We start from the raw sequence: 18036 nt of genomic DNA, 5'->3' as shown, positions 1-18036 counted from the left end.
TGCCCTGCCTTTGTCTTTCAAGTCACCTTTGAGATTTAAACACTTAACTCTTTGATTACACCTGAGTCTGCGTTGTGGCAAGCTGTAATACTTTGGTGGGTTCCTGGCAACAGAAATTGTCCGCTGTCATCAAGTGGTTCTAAGTTGAAAAAATACTAAAAAGAGAAGATTGTATTTTAAGATTGATGAAAGATGGTTTGTTTTCTTCATATGTGAATTCCAGTAGTCATTATCAATATTGTCTTTGAGGATGATTTATGACTGTCCTGTTCTAATTATTAATTCCAGAAAATATCCGGATAACACCTATGGATGCTCGCTGGGTCGGTGCCTGGTGGCTCAGTTTCATTGTGTCTGGACTATTTTCCATTATTTCTTCTATACCCTTCTTTTTTCTGCCCAAAATTCCAAACACATCACAGAGAGAAAGGAAAAATTCAGCGTCTCTGAATGTACTCAAGACAGATGAAGAAAAGAATCACATGGCTCATTTGACCAAACAGGAGGAAAAAGCCCCTATCAACATGAAGGGTAAGGATTTCACAGTCAATGTGAAGATGTCAATCCCACTGATAGCTAAGAATATTTCAAAACAAAGTGTACAAATCATCTGTCTTGTTTTCTTCTGTACTAAGCTTTGCTTAACTCATTCTAAACTTCCTATTAAAATTAGTGTTTCCTGACTTAGTCACTTTTCTATTGCTATGAATAGACACCATGACAGAGGCAACTTATAAAAGAAAGAATTTAATTTGTGGGCTCATGGTTCCAGAGGGATAGAGTCCATGACCATCATGACAGAGAGCATGACAGCAGGCAGTCAGGTGTGGTCCTAGGACAGTAGCTGAGAACTTGCATCTTGATTCTCAAGCATCAAACAAAGAGAGATACAGAGAGCTAACTGGGAGTGCATGGGCCTTGGAAAACTCATAGCCCACCCCAGGTGATGCACCTCTTTCAACAAGGCCATACCCTCTATCCTTCCAAAACAGTTCCAGCAATTGTAAATGAAGAGTTTGACCAAGAACCTCTAGAGGCTGTTATCATTCGAACAATCACATTCCTGATACAAACTGAATAGATTATATTTGTGACTTTCAACATATAGAAAATAAAGGTAGGCAGGTGGCTCAGTTCACAGAAGCTTTTGCTGGCAAGTATGAGGTCCTGAGTTAGAATCCCCAGCATCCACATAAAGAACCAAGTATGTCTGGTGTGCCTATAAGCCCATCGTAATAGGGACAGGGTAGAATCAACAGAATTGCATGGGCTCCTGGGCCATTATGCTAGAGTCAGCTTAGCGACAGACCTTGCCTCAAAGGAATAAGGTGGGGTGATAGAGAAGGACACTCACTCCTTGTCCTCTGATCTCCCTGAGCACAGAGCACAAAACAGTCAGGCCAACCTTTGTGCAGATGTGTGTGTGTGTGTGTGTGTGTGTGTGTGTGTGTGTGTGGTGTGCATGTACACACATGTATACTCATATAACACAAGGACACACACCAAATAGATAAAAGAAAACAATCACATAAACAATTATGTTTATTTTTGTTGTTGTTTGTTTGCTTTGATTTTGAGATAGGGTTTCTCTATGCAACATCCCTAGCTGTCCTGGAACTTTCTTTGTAGAACAGAGTGGCCTTGAACTCTCAGAGATCTGCCTGCCTCTGCTTCCCGAATGCTGGGATTAAACACAAGAACAAGAAGGTATATATTTCTTTCAAATGTTTTTAAACAAGAAGGTATGTATTCCTTTCAAATGATCTATCTATCTATCTATCTATCTATCTATCTATCTATCTACCTATCTATAGCATGAAAAGTAAAAGACCCAGAGAATATTTGGATTCAAACTTCAAGCTGAATATCAGAAAAGCAAAGCAACCCATCACTAGCTCTCACCTCTAGCTCAGGCTGAAAACACTGAGTCACTCATGAGCTCTTCACCAAGTCTCAAACTGCTGCTTCTCCTCAGCAGGACTGGAGAATGAATGCCTCTACTGAGACCTTGCTTCTGTCTTACATACTTCCCTAATGTTGGGATTAAAGGTGTGAGCTATAATTAATTCTCTTTTAAACTGATTCACTCTTGTGTAGATCTGAGTGACCTTGGACTCACAGAGATCCATCTAGCTCTTAATCCTGAGTCCTAGGGTTAAAGGTGTGCACCACCACCTCCTAGCTTCTGACTACTGGGATTAAAGGTGTGTGCCTGGCTTCTGTGGTTTGTTGCTGACTTTACTTTCTGAATACTCTGGCAAACTTTAATAAATCAATATATATATATATATATATATATATATATATATATATTTCATTATGGATCAAATTCCAGGGCATTTCACTAGTTAAATATTCTTACACTGAATTATATATATAATAATTTCATTTCAAAATTTAGTCTACAGCATCAGTGAGTGTTAAAGTGTTAAAATATTCAAATCCTTCATTTGTTTCACAAACCATAGTAAGCTTTTGTTGGCATGTCTGTGAGGGATTGTTGAGGGTTAACTGAGATGGGAAGATCCCCTCCCAAATGAGGACAGAACCATTCAACAGGCTAGGGTTTTAACCTGAATCAAAAAGAGAAAGCAAGCTGAGTATGCCTATCTATGCTTCCTGACTTTGGGTGCAGTATGATGAACTAACTACCCCAACTCATATCATTGTGACTGACCGACCCGTGGTAATGTTGTGTACCCTTAAACTGAGAGCCCCAATACACCCTTTCTGTCTTGACTTACTTTTGTCAGGGTATTTTGTCACAATAACAACACAAGTACCTGTGACAAAAACATAACCCTCTGGCACCCTTTTCAAGTTGATTTTGGAATTAAAGAACAGTTCTCAGATATGTTCCAAGACGTTCCTCTTCTTAGTCCTTTTGCTTCTATGTTTGATTGCTTTCTTCTCTCCATCAGCCCAGCCCAAGAACAACTCTGTACTTCATCCATCTCTGTTGATTAGTTTCTAATAGAGGATCAAGATTAGTGGCTTGATACTGGCCATGATATGAGAATTATCACCATTTTTTAAACTATGAAAATTGGGAAATACTAGAGAACCAAGTGTGATTGATTTTCCAAGAGTAAGTTGTTAGAAAACAAAAATAATGGTATTATTTTGTTGTTATTTCTGGTAAAAGAATTTAATTCAGAGTTTTGTGCATTCTAGGTAAGGGTTCTACAGTCCCAAGGTTTTGAAACTTAGCATAGATAGTAAAAAGAGCATGTTGGGTGGGGGCTGCTGAGATAGATTAAGAGCACTTGCTGCTTTTGCACAGGTCCCAAATTAGCTTCTCAGCACACTCATTCTGGTTCATAACTGTCTGTAAAAAGGACTCCAATGCCCTTTTCATACATAAACACATATACTCTCACATATGCAAAATGTTTTTTCTTTAAAGTGTATCAAGAAATTTTAAACCAGGTATAGTGACATGTGGCTCAAATCCCAGCATGTGGAGGGCATAGGTGAGTTTCTTAATATTCCTGTGTTAATGTGGCCTGGCACTCATAATTATCCTCTGCTTCTTGTTCCTTTATTTCATGGCATGTGGCTTCAGTGCTGCCATAATTTCTGGGGCAGTGTCTTATAGAAAAAGCTGTATTCCACGGAACAAAGTATTGGAATCCTCACAGTAAATTTTTGCTTACAATTTTTGAACATCAGTGCTCCTATTCCTGTGGTCACAGATTATTTAAATTTCTGTTTAACAAATTGCTTCATTGATATAAAAATCACATTATTACATGTTGACAGACAGGAAACATCGCATTCAAGGTTCATATTTCAGAATATCTCCTGGCACCCAATTCACAACCAAATATTTTTTGAATGAACAGGTAATTGGATTGATAGGTATGGAAGACTAAGAGTGTGAAGAACTGCCAAATATCCATTGGCCAAAGCAAATCACAAAACAGAAGAGACAAAAAAATAAGTTTTGACAGAAAAATTTACAAAATACATGGTACGAGTATGAAAATTACTGGAGAAATACAGTCACAAATCTGTTTAGAACAAGACTTAAGAGCACAACTCTAACTTCCTTTTCTACGTATTTATAATTTGAAATTACACATATAATAAGTAGATTGGGATGGAAGTAATACTTAAATTGTAATACAATTTTTTTCACTCTTGTTATTTCAAGGTTTCCTCTGCTCTCTGAAAAGCATCCTTACCAACAAGTTATATGTTATATTCGTGGTCCTGACATTGCTACATCTCAGCAGCTTTATTGGCTCCTTTACTTACATCTTCAAGTTTGTAGAGCAACAGTTTAGCAAGTCGGCATCACAGTCTACCTTGGCATTAGGTAAGACAGACTCTTTCCTAGTTTGCTTCGTAGATTGTGTAGAAACTGATGGTATAGTTAAGCAGAAGGTTTTTATTCTAGATACGGGATAGGACAGACAGGGGCATCTGGAAGAGTGCAGAGAAGAGGGGGAAAGTAGACTGAACATGGCCAGGTGACTGGATTTGGCCAGAGCTATCTCAAAAACGCCAGGGGATAAAGCGAATAGGAAACATAGTGAGAGAAACAGGGAAACATCGTAGAGACAAAGGAAGAGGAGGGATGAACCAGAAGGTGTAAGGAGATATCAAAAACAAGAAGCATGAGTAGCTTGGTGAGGGCAGACCACTTGCCGGAGGAAGTTTAGGGTAGGGGATGAGGTGAAAATGACTAGAACTAACTAGCATGGGCTTTGAAATGTGTAAAAGAAGGTTGTGATACTGAGGGAGCAAGTTGGCCAGTAGGACCTTGGTATGCTAATAAGCACCACATGTAGCCAACCATATGTCCCCTTTGTCACTGATAAAGGAAATGACTCCTCTTCATATGGGGGAACTGGCACAAGCTTCCTCAGAAAGCTGGCTTTTATCTAATCACTAGAAAACCTCCTATAATCCAGGTTGAGTCTATTTCTGAACGCTTGGAATGACTTTTGGAGTTCAGTGAATTAAAGTCAGGTCCCTTTGGACCTGACAGATAGTGGACTACCAAAGCTGACCCCTAGATACTAGTACCCACATCCACACACACACATACACATAAACAAATAATGAAATAATTCCAATCTTTATAAAAGACTTTAGATGGTGAAGGTTAAATATAGTGGGGTGTCCCTCATAAAGTTTACTTGTTCAAAGGCAACATCTGACTTGTGTTACTGATAAATGAAGAATGGAGACATTGTTTTTTATTTTTCCATATAGGGCATGATCTCCCATCTCCATTCTGATCATTCATTTCTACATAAGAAACAAGAAAGTCAAAGGCTTATATAGACACACTGTGTTTCATATGTAAAGACCACAGGTAAACCTTACATATGTAATGACAACATTTTTCTCTTTTTTTTACAGGAATTATAACCATACCTATTATGGCAGTCGGGATGTTTTTAGGAGGATATATCATTAAAAGATTCAAACTGACCCTGGTTGGAATTACCAAGTTTGCACTGTTCACCTCTTTTGTATCCTGTGTCTTTCAGATATTAGATTTTGCTCTAATCTGTGAAAACAACTCATTTGCTGGCCTAACCATGACCTACGATGGGTTTGTATAAATCATTTTATCAACAGAATGTGTTGACTCCACTTGGAAGACTGTGTGTGAGAAAAATAGGCCTGAAAACAGCTTCCACTAAAGTTTAGACAATTTGTAAGAATTTAGTTAGTTAAAAAGTAAGTTAATAAGAATTATAATTTTTAAATTCCCCAAACAATCACTTTTTGAGATCTCAAAATATCAGTTTTTTTATTTCTCTTTTAAAGAAAAACTAGGTGGGCTGGGTGTTGGTGGCAGACGCCTATAATCCCAGCTCTCAGGAGGCAGAGGCAGGCAGATCTCTGTGAGTTCGAGGCCAGCCTGGTCTCCAGAGCAAGTGCCAGGATAGGCTCCAAAGCTACACAGAGAAACCCTGTCTTGAAAAAAAAAATGAAGAAAGAAAGAAAGAAACAAACAAACAAAAACTAGGTGGTGGTGATCATGACATTTTTAGAGTATTTGCAATGTGTCATGAGTACTTTTGTTCCCCCTTGAACAGATACATAGTTTTTACAGCCAGCAATGCCAGTACATTACCTCACTGGCTCTCTCGGACTCAGATTATATTTTTAGATCCCCAAACTCTTGGTCTTGCCAATGAATCTTGGTTAGGTTGTGAGTGTAGATTTAGGTAACTTTCATAGCCATGGCTGGACAAATTTTACCTAGAGTTCATTTTTACCTGTCCAAGAGACCAGTTTCTCACACCAAACTGGATTTTCGTGATCTATGAACTGCCAGTATTACTGTCCCCATTAGAACTAGATATTTGGATATTCCAAGTGTAACTTACTGAACTTTTGTTTTTCCACTGTTACCACATAACAAAAAGTATTCTTGATACTTTAGCTACCCTAAGGCCATGACCTGGGGTTTCCTGTGTAGCTTATTATCTAACGTTTATCTAGCAACCTAAGTAGGCTCACACACCAGTAACGCTCACAGATTTTTTCATCAGTTCCCTCTTGGATGAGAGTTTGCAGAGTTGTTAACATTTTTCTTCCTCTCTATTCCCTTCCCTTACCCTAAGCTCATTTTCCTCCCCTCTGGACTGGCTTCCTCATTTCCTAATCCTTTCCCCTTGACACCCTTCTCTTCCTCCTCCTCCTCTTTCCCTTCTTCTATATTACTTTCACTCTTTCTTTACTTCCATCTGTCTTTCCGACTCCATCTCTATCTCTCTCTGAAATGTCTCTCATCATATATCTCCAGAATGAACTCAGTGGACTCTCACATAGATGTACCACTTTCATATTGCAATTCAGACTGCAGTTGTGATGAAAATCAATGGGAACCCATCTGTGGGGAAAATGGAGTAACATACATCTCACCTTGTCTGGCAGGATGCAAGTCTTCTAGTGGTGATAAGAACATTAACAGTACAGTGAGTATAAGTATTTATTTTCTTACCTTCCTTTTGTATAACTGCACTATAGATTTTACAGTTACTTACCAAATCTATCTAGAGCTAAGATCTCCATAGAAAGATACAAGAATAGGTTCCTATATGATATTCAGCTGTGAAGGCTGGGAGATTAGCAAATCTCCACATGAAATCTTCCTTGGAATACCATTAAATTCTTTTGTTCCTTGAATTCTAATATGAGATTAATTCACTTTCAGTTATTGATTTTCAAGAGTGAGAACATGGCCTTTTGGAACCTGGATATATTTAGGGTTTCTGAAAGCACTCTTCTGACTCAAAGCATCTAACTCTCATCTGTGATGGGGGATGTCTCTCTTGTTGGTTAATGAATAAAATACTGTTGTCTAATAGGGAAGCGAGATAGGCAGGGCTAGGAGAGAAGGAGGATTCTGGGAAATGTAGTAAGGAGCGTCGCCATGTGATCCCAGGAAGAGAGGATGCATAAGGCCGGCGTCCTCGGTAAGATAAGTCCCTATAGAAATATATAGATTAGTAGTTACAGTTGATAATTAAGACTGAGCCAGCAAATAAGAAAGCCTAGTCATTGGCCAGCAGCACTGTAACTAATATAAGACTCTGTGTGTTATTTGGGGGCTCTAAAGTGGGTTGCAGAACCCAGGCAGCTGGCAGAAAGAGTTATCGTTATACAACTGTGAGAATTACTTAAACCTCAGATGCTACAGAAGAGACTTAAATCAACACAGAGACAAAATACACAGTGTTCTGCAGACTTTTACAAATCTAACTACAGGCTCTCTTCCCTTTTGATTCTCTGAGACACAGTGCTGTCTTCAGATCTCACTTGTCAGTTCTGAATTCCCTCCAAGCTAGCACTTCTACCCAGATAATCTAATACCCCTTTAACATATGCCTAGTGTATCCTATACCATGTTACTTTTTCTTTCATTCAAAGCATCTCTTTCCTATGAACTATGAGTTACTCCCAAATATTAAAATCATTTATGGTATCACACATACTGCTAATTTATTCCAAATCTCAGAAAGATGGGCAATTGTGTTCTTTTACCTTTCTCTAATTCAAACATCGGATATACAACCAGTTGTGATTTTATGTTTTGAGACAGGATCTTGGTATGTAGCCAGGGTTATCATTATGCACAGGGTCCTCTTGCCTCAGCTTCTGAACTGCTAGAAATACAGACATGTACTGCCATGTTTGGCATAATTTTTGCTTCTGAAACACCCTGTGAGGCTCAACTCATTTGTGTAGGTGGTTCTTATTTCAGATTGTGGCCCCAGTGAAACTGTCAAATGCCTTTAATCTCTGGGCAACCCTTCCACAAGGCATGTGACTGACACACATCAGGTGTTTTTAAATGGTGTAAGTAAAGGTAGTACAGAACATAAAAGTGAGAGAAAGGCAACTATGGAAGAGAAATCTTCTGAATGAAGAAACTATGAACAGTTTCAAACACTTTTCTTCAATTCTTACATAACTTTGATGCTGGAAAGGAACTATTAGGAGCAAATTAAATTTTCTTGTCCAAAAATAAATACAGAGGACTCTATTGTCTTTCAGTTAGTAAACAACTGTGTTTTTAGAAGTTTTTAAACCATAAACACTTTTTCAAGACTGGAAGGAACTTTTCAAAATATAATGGAAAGTATTTATAACATTTTTCATGTTTTGCAAACACATTCTGTAACATTTCAAATCTGTCTTTTAGGTATTCTATGACTGCAGTTGTATCAGAGACTCTGGTTTCCAGACCAGCAATCACTCAGCCCATTTGGGTGAATGCCGACAAAAGAAGTGCCAAAAAAACTATTACTTTTATATAGCTTTTCAAGTCATAAATTCTTTCTTTACTGCAATGGGAAGCACATCTTTTATCTTGATTTTGTTGAAGTGAGTATACTTTTTTGTGCATGTGTATGCATTTCTGGGTTTTTTATTTTTGGTGCACATTGGTAGAGGTATATGCCTGGGGATCAGTTTACAGCTCAGATAATTACCTCTGTCATCAGTCTTCAAGTAACTTCTACTCTCACCATGGCAATCAGGTAAGCTTCCTCTGAACTTTTAAAATCCTGCTGGTCACCTCTCCGATCACAGATGGGAACCCAAACTCAGATTCTTAAATTTGTAAGGCAAGAGATTTACTGAATGAGCCTCTGTCCAGTCTGAGAATGAATTGTTATGACATCTGTATAAGTCATGTATGCTAGACTATAAATATACTTACTGATGACTAATGTCTTATGTTTCATACTTAAGCTCATATATTGTCCCATTTTAATTACCCAAGATCACATGTTCTCATAATTATTTTTATTAGTACAACACCATAAGTAATAACAATTTTGCATATGCTTAGTTCATTAGGAAATCTAGATTTCATAAACTCTCATCTTGCTGAGACACTTAAAATATAGAATTACTGGTAACTGTCCCAATTGTAAGAGTGTGTTTTTGATTTCATAAGAACTTTTGTGATCTGTTCCATTATGTCCTGAGAATCATTTAGTGATCTTAATGAAACAAACCCTTTTCAAAATGTGATAAGCTTAAACCTCAGTCAATAATAACATTTTCCATACTGAAAGATGGATTATCAGTTAAAATCACTTGCTGCTTTTTCAGAGAACCTTATTTCAGGGCTCAGAATCCACCTCTACTGACCCACAACCATGTATAACTCCAGCTCAATTGGCTGACATTTATCCTCTGGACTCCAAGGTTACCCAAACACACCTGGAGCACACCCATGGAGAGATATGTACAAATAAATAAATGGAAACATACGATTTAAAATTTTTTAAATAATAATAATTTCAAAGTTTTAATTTTTGTACAGAATCACTTTTGATCCACTTTTCCATAATAGACCATAGGTAGGTGAAAAGAGTTGATTGATTCACTAAAAAGACAAATATTTAGGTTAGATACTGTGAAGAATATCACAAGGTATGTTAACAGACAAGTTGTTGTAGCCATACAGCTCAGAGTACAACAGAAAAGACCATCAAGAAACAAATTATCCCTAAAATAAGCACATTAATTCTAAAATGGCCCTAACACTATAAAGCAAGTGTTGCTGTGAAGATGAGGGATAAGGAACCTAGTTTAAGATGAGCCAGGAACTGTGATCATCTCAAAGTTACATTTTATAAAAAAGGTATAGTTTGACCACATGATCTAAAAAAGGGGCCAGATGAAGACTTTAGGAGGGAAATGGGTTCAGGTTTTAAACCCTGACAAGTGAGATGGGAGGGTTGGGAAGGGGACAGGTAACACAAGCTCCATTTGACCAAGTTCATCGCTAATCCTAAAACTAAACACATGTATAATTTTTGTGTGGATCTTTAAAAATGTATTTATCCAAGTATGGCGATCTGGGTTAATATCTATTTATATTTTTGAATGATGTGTTGATTGAAATTCCCTAAAGGCCAAGAGGAAGAAAAAAAGGAGGTTTGAATTCCTGTTGAAATGAGGAGAGACATTGAGATAGCATCTACACTTATTTAAACTCTATTCTGACCCTGTATTAAGGTGTTCCACAGGGTCAGCTCACCTAAAGTATGATGTAGTATACTTAGGGGCGCATTCCTTATTTACCAAAGATTCACTGTGTTGCACAAAGTCTCCTCTAAACTCATAGACCTATGAACAAAGGTATTAATCTCAAGTCCCCCCCAAAATGGCTGTTTTAGAGCTTTTAGAACTTAAATTTAGTGATATGGATCAGACAGGAAATGGAGAGAGCTTTATCTTTCACAAACAGTAAGATTGGCATCTCCCTCCTGAGCTGCCTACTGGATTAGCATTCTTGTATCTCACTTAAACGTCATGAAAGAAAACAGCAGAGGATGAATTCAGATGTAATTTATTCTATCAAGTAGATGTTGCTCAGTAATGAAATAATTTAGAAACATATCTAACTTCTTGGGGTTCTTGTTTTCTTATTCTGAGGTGTTCACACTATGCTTGGGTGCTCCATATGAGAAGTGAGGTAGGAACTGCACTTCATGACAGATGCCCGATTCTGTAATGGGGGCATCATTGCTCATACAAGCAAGCACGCACACCAGTGCGTGTTCTTGCAGCTAGAGTACAAGCTTGTGGCTAGGTGTGGGTATCCATGGTTTGAATGTGGGAGAGGATGTACCTGTCACACAGCTTCCATTCCCAATAAGTTGTTGGAAACATTAGTCCTGTCAGGAAAATCCTCCTCATTCTCCTGGAAGCTAAGCATCCTCCTGGGGGGTGACAACGCACGTGAATTATAAAAACCAATTCACCTCAAGTGTTTCTAGTATATAAGCCGAGTCCACCCTTTGAAGATCAGCGATGCTAAGGCCCAAGGCCTCAAACAGGAATGAATTAACATCCCTACCTTTTTCTAATCCCTCTTGAGAAATCTGACATTTGAGAAAGACATTTTTTTGTGTGTGAACAAGCCAAGTTCCCTTTCCTGCTAACTTCCCTTATCTCACTTACAGGATAAACAAAACACAATAAAAACCAAAAGTCCATCTTCTTGAATGTTAGGCCTGTTTTGCTGTCACTCGGATGCAATGTGCCCACCGCTGAGTTAAAACTGTGACACTGTCCTTCATCAACCATTCTGCATTGACTTTCTTTTCTAACATATAACTATGACATTTAAAATTTTATTATTCCTTTATTTTTGAGACAGAGTTTCACTATGTTGCCCTGGCTTGTCATACACCCTTCTGCTCAAGTTATCTTCCTGTTTTAGCTTCCATAATCCCTGGGTTTGAGAGGGAGCAATCAGATTTTGGAATAGCGTTTTTAAACCTCAGTAAGTGGTATCTTTCCTACAAAGATTAAGGATTGGTCACATATCAAGAAAACTGAGATTCGAAGTGATAATACATACTGGATCCTCACAATACATGATGTGAAGAACTGTTATCACTTAACAAACAAGGAAATGGAGGCAAGACAAGTTAAGTGGTTTCTTCTACTTGGCTGAATGACATACCTACTTAGCCCTCTGAATAAAAAAGAATCCAGTAGTATAAGGCAATAGAAAATGTATCATTGATTCACTATTTTAGTAAAATATTTAAGCACAAGTTACATTTCACACACACATTATTCCACATCATTTCATTGCCCCCAATATGGATTAGATTTTTAACAGATGTAGGAGTGTCACAAGCTCAATAAACATGACAGTTGGAATTGCAGAAGTGACTTTGTAGATATAAGAACATGTTTCTTTTTTAGAAGCATGTTAAGATTTATTTTATATTTTACTTATGTGTATGTTTGTTTCTGTGTACAGGTACCTGTGTGTGAGCACAGGTGCCTGAAGAGGTCTGATGAGGGTGCTGCATTCCCTGGAGCTAAAGTTACAAGTGGTTGTGAGCTCTGCAGTGTGGGTGCTGGGAACTGAGAGCTGGTTTTCCACAGGAGAGCAAGGACTCTTAACTGCCTTTGCTGTTTCTCCAGCACTGAATGAGGGTTTTATTGAGCATGGTGATAACATTGTTCTCACCTTTAACATAACAAGTTATACAGGAGAGTCCAGAATACATAACTTTCTTGAGTCTTCTGGCTATATTAAGCAATTTGGGTACCACATTAGTAAACTTCTCTGTTAACATCAATAATAGAAACAGGAAGCAGAGTGTGTGCTGAGACCTATATCTAGATGTAAGCATCTGGTCTTTTCCCAGAGTCTGGGCCAAACAGGCCTTAGGAAATCAATGTCTTTGTAGACATAATAAACCTCACTACAGATATTCTCACAGCATTTTTTTACAACATAAAACATCAAAATGCAACCTGGTTTGGTTACTCACATCTGTAAGTTCAGCACTTTAGGAGGCTGGAGCAGGAGGGTTGCTGTGAGTTCGAGGCCAGCCTGGGCTACAGAGTCTCAAAAATAACTTAATTAAGTAAAAAGTTTGCTGGATCTCTTGAACTCATAGCACAGTGAATCAGTGAATTAGAGTAAATCTTATCTCCTAGAACTTTGAATGATACATTTATAACACATGGGTCATTCCCTTGGAGAGGGGGATTTCATCCAAACATAAAGAAAACTAACACCCACATGCATTTTAAGGTTAAAGTTAACTTAGAATTTTGAAGACATTTGAATGTTTCTTTGCTTTTATCTTATTGCAGGACCGTCCAACCTGAACTGAAATCACTTGCAATGGGTTTCCACGCACTGGTTATCCGTGCACTAGGTATGGTAAACATATCAATTTCAAGTAATACAGATCCATGCTAAGCTTAAAAACCCGAATATAAAAGTTGCAGTTTTAAGGAAAACTTAAAGATTTAAAAATCATTTCTATTTGTAGGATACAGAGAAACCCAAGTGACCTGAAAGGGAATTTAACTAGATAACGGCAAAGTTGAAGCTAGAGCAAGGAATCTTCCCGTCTGTAGGATGTTATCACAGAGGTTGGAGTCCCCAAAGTTCTTTCCCTTGCACTGAGGGGTGCTTCTTCCAGGCAGGCAGAGTGAAGGGCCATCTCCACACACGGCATTTTTAGGTAATGCATTCTGTGACTTGGAGGTGTTGGGAACTTGGTCAGTTTGAGTCTGTGTAAAGCAGAAACTAAGGCTGATGGGCTGGTTCTCAACTGCCTGGTTCTGGAGACTCCGCAGCCTTTATCAGCAACTCAGCATGCAAGAGCAAACACATCACCTTGGAGGAAGAGAACACTTTCACTAAACAAAACCTTGAGAAATTATAAGTTTTATTGCAAGATTAGAACCCTAAGTTCTATCATAGTTAGGAACTTTCTGTCATGATGTGTCCAATACATGTCTATGAGGAAAACACACAATAAACACCACACTTCTAATTCACAGACAAGTGTCTTTAGGACAATAAGACTGAACACTATGAAGCATCTTTACAGCATACAGAACTGAATAAGTCACCTGGAAAAAAGTTACTGGAAAACAGTAAATTCTAGCAATGAACAACACGGAGTTTCTTAGATGAAATATTTAATTCAGTAAGTCCATCAACACCAGTAACATCACAGGTGAATTATACATCATTGATGTATATATTTTTCATTTCTAAAACAAAGGCCCCAATTTTTTGAAACGTGAACTACTAACCCATTTCCTCAGGCCAGTTTTTCTTTGGCTACATTGGCCTCCGTTATCAGTCCTTTGCTAACTACTGGCTCTGAGAAAAGTGGGAGGGAACAGGAGCTGCAGTGATTGATAGCTCATCCAGTGACTGATAGCACTTACTATTCTTAGAGGGTTCCATGCTCAGTGCCTATCACCATACCAAGTGGCTTGCAGTTGCCTGAAACTTGAGTTTCAGAGAACGGATGCCCTTTTCTGGTCTTTGTGGCATTGCACTAATAAGCACGCACAGATATATGTAGTATTGTTTTTACTCTTTGGCTCTTTAGGGGGCCTGCCATCCAGATCCTAAATAAATACATGGAGGCATATTATTATTTACAGCCTTAGGGTGGCTTATTTCTAGCAAGCTTTTCTTAATTTAATTGCCCCATCTGTATTTTTCCTCTGGGTTTTTTACTTTCCTTACTTCTATATATCTTACTTTCACTCTTACTCCATGGCTGGCTGTGTGGCTGAGTGGATGGCCTCTTCTTTTATTGATTCTTAATATTTTTCCTCCCAGGATTTTCCTGCCATTTATTCTCGCTGCCTGCCAGCCCCACTTATCCTTTCCGGCAAAGCTAGTGAGCTTTCAGCTTTTTATTAGACCAACCAAATGTCTTAGATAGGCATAACAACAGGGAGTTAAACAACTGCAACATAAAAGAATGTAATACATCTTTGCATCATTAAACAAATGTTCCACAGCATAAACCAAATGTAACATGTCTTAAAATAATATTCTACAACATGTTCCCCTTTTTGTCTAAATAAAAATGAAAAGTTTTAACTTTAACATAGTAAAACTACATGCAACAAAATTTATCAATTAAGAATTAATTTACAATATTCAGCCCATTTGCATTTAGCAAATTCAGAATAAACATTCCACCATCTATCCCATCTTAGTGACTTTGAAGTTTTGTACCTACTTTACTTTCTATCAAAATTAAGGAAAACTGCAACTCTAACTACATACTCTGTAACTCCCTCAAAAGCCCCAGAAGCATATATTACCTGAGTAAAAAGGAAGTGTATTGCAAGAAACTTCCAAAACTATAGAAATGACAGAGACATTTGACTACCTGGATAGTCACCCAAAGTTCCTCTGCAACATTGGTGCTTCCATCATCAGCCCTCAGGCCTATAATAGCTGGCAAACTTTACAGGGAAGCAGGAAAGCTGAAGGACCGTTCACCCTTGTATTGGTGAAGTTCATCAGTCCACTTCTTCCGTGTTCTGCAGAGTGTCTGTCAGAATCTTATGTGAAGCAGTAATATTGAAGGACTGTACTGCCTTGTTTTGGAAAAGTTCAGCAGTCACTTTTCCAAGAGTCCTGAATGTCCAATCTGCACAACATGCAGTCAAGGCAAAAGTCCCTTTTTGCCCAATTGGCTAATCTTGCCATGGTGACAGCAAACTCCCTAAGGAGTTTCTTTGATGCTCATCATCTCTGAAGTAAATTGTTGCTGCCAGGAGCAGATGTGTCTCATTGTCAAGAAAAACCTTATGTTAACAAAAACATTTTAAATGGCATATACTACAGATCTTTGGAGTGTTTGAAGACATTTATATATCTAAACACATCTCTATATGATCTTGAAAACATACCTAAAATATCTACATCTTTGATCCTTATAAATGACTATTAACCTATGTTTCTTGATTATCCTAAATAGTTTATACTAATAGCTTTCAAAAACTAGAATTTTTACCTTACATTTTAAAATGAACTACATAGGTGCAATACCTTAAACAAGAATAGAAACACACACACACACACACACACACACACACACACACACACACACACACACACAGTAACAATATAGAAACAAAATAATTTAAATTTGTATCAATATACTATATTCCCCTAAATGATAGCAAATATCCATAAGCCATCAAATAACCAAAGACCACCCAAACCCCCCAACTCTTGGTAATGTAGGTGTCATTTTCTCTAGACTATTTCCTGTTGTCTGTGGGCAAAAGCATTTTTTAGAGTCCCTGAGAAAAACTGAGATGATGGCCAAGTCCTGGGAAGACCAGAGGTAACCTTTGTTGATATCATGATACCATCTGTCAAGTTTTAAGAGGTATCCCTAGATCAAACCTGATCCATGTTATTCCTGAAGGAATCCACAGCCTCTCATCTCCTGTGTGAACAAAACTCCAAAACATTTTTAACTTCCATTTGACAAACAACTTTTTTTTAACTTCTTTTTAAAAGTTAAGATAGCCCTAAAATATCTTGTTGGGTTCAATTTTGAAGTCCAGCTCATAATCAGATATCTCTCAGCAGCTGTCTTTTGCTTGTCAGCATCCAAAAATTTCAGAATCAATACAATGTTATACAGGATCCAGACTCCCTGTGTATTTTCCATCTATACAGTATGTGAAGAATTTAATTTTCAAACAACTTATTTCTTTCTGTGACTTTCTATACGCGTTTTCTTTTCTTTCTTTAGCCTACTCACATCGTAAAACCCTGGAACTTGTTTACAGTTGTTTTTATTTTCTGCCTGCATCTCTTTTACTACTTACTTTTAGCACTTTTGTCTGTATGAGCAAAAACCTGCTAAGCAATGAGACTAGGACCTCCATACATCTTTGGTAGCTGGCTTGGTTTGCTCCTTGGGTCAGGAAAGCCAAGCCTAAAGCATAACACTGGTAGGAGGTTTGTGATCAAGAAGTGCATTAAACCTTCCTAACTATTAAAGCTGGTACCTGTGTTGCCACAAGTGTTTTTTGTTTGTTTGTTTGTTTTTGTAAATAGAGTTCTTAATTTGACTAATAAAAACCAAGAGTTAGATATAGAAGAAAATGCTTAGATATCAGAGAGCAGGAACAAGCCACCACCACAACTTACCTCCTTAGTGTCTCAGCAGACAAGAGAGTGAGTTCCTGTTTCTGCTCACTTATATCCTCTCTCCACCTAGACATCTCCTTCCTGTCTGTCTGTACAGACCTCCAGACCTCTATGGTTAGCTGGTGGTAAACTCCATTCTATGGTCTCCAGAAAGGCTTTATTTGTACAGTCAAGATATCACCACATATCTCCTGTTTTGTCTAAAAATAAATAGGTTGTAACAATATCAGAAAAAACTATATACAATAAGTACATACAATATACACAGGCAATAAGTATATTAACAATGTCTAGTCCATTGGCATTTGACAAATTTCAAGAAAATACTCCATTATTATTTTTTCTTGATGGGTCCAAAGTCTTGTATTTAATTTACTTCCTATTCTAATTTCCATCGTCAAATTATCTTTTAATGTCTTTCAAACCTATTACACTTAACACATCTTTATTGAAGGAAAGCTATAACTATACTATCTAGTCTTCAACTCCCTCAGAGACCCAAGAAGGAAATATTAACTGAGGAAGCAGAAAGTCCAAGCAAAGGACTTCCAAAAAATGTCAGAAATGACAGAAATAGCTGGCTGCCTGGACAGTCACCCAAGTTTGCTTTACAATCTTGGGGCATCCATCTTTGGCCTATATCCACATCTGACAGATATTTCTATGAACTAGGATATTCTGAGGGACTGTCCTGCCTTGTCTTGGCAAGGTTTGCAGTCACTCTTTCTGGTGTCCTGTTTGTCCAATTTGGACAGCATACTCTCAGCAGTTGAGACAAGGGCATTTTCTTGTCCAATGGCTTACCTTTGCCCACAAAGAAAGGAAACTCCATGTTGAGGTTTTTAATGCCCATCATCTTTTCTAATGTAGATTATTACTGCCAGAAGCAGACATGTCTCATTGTCCTAAAAGTAAAACCTATGTTATTAAGATATGTTAAATGCATATTCTGTAGAACTCAGAAGTGTTTGAAGATGTTCTGTCTTTCTAAAATATCTCTTTGACCTTACAAACATACCTAATGTGACTATGAATTCGAATGTAATAGTTGAATAATTGCTAAACTACATTTCCTTGTT

The 18036-nt window shown here is 37.8% G+C and overlaps 1 protein-coding gene across 1 annotated transcript in view; it reads left to right on the top strand.

Moving 5' to 3' along the window:
* Positions 1 to 18036, top strand: part of Slco1b3 (solute carrier organic anion transporter family member 1B3) — a 50530-nt gene that overhangs the window by 28639 nt on the left and 3855 nt on the right. Inside the window, exons 7-12 of the mRNA XM_035448968.1 lie at positions 289 to 531; positions 4157 to 4321; positions 5374 to 5569; positions 6773 to 6944; positions 8675 to 8856; positions 13114 to 13178. Of these exons, the coding sequence (XP_035304859.1) occupies positions 289 to 531; positions 4157 to 4321; positions 5374 to 5569; positions 6773 to 6944; positions 8675 to 8856; positions 13114 to 13178 (1023 nt within the window). The remainder of the gene's footprint in view (positions 1 to 288; positions 532 to 4156; positions 4322 to 5373; positions 5570 to 6772; positions 6945 to 8674; positions 8857 to 13113; positions 13179 to 18036) is intronic.

Source organism: Cricetulus griseus, chromosome 8 (genome assembly GCF_003668045.3).
Source record: "Cricetulus griseus strain 17A/GY chromosome 8, alternate assembly CriGri-PICRH-1.0, whole genome shotgun sequence".
NCBI classification, from domain to species: Eukaryota; Metazoa; Chordata; class Mammalia; order Rodentia; family Cricetidae; genus Cricetulus; species Cricetulus griseus.
The sequence above is the reverse complement of the archived record's forward strand: the minus strand, read 5'-3'. Positions and strand labels throughout refer to the sequence as shown.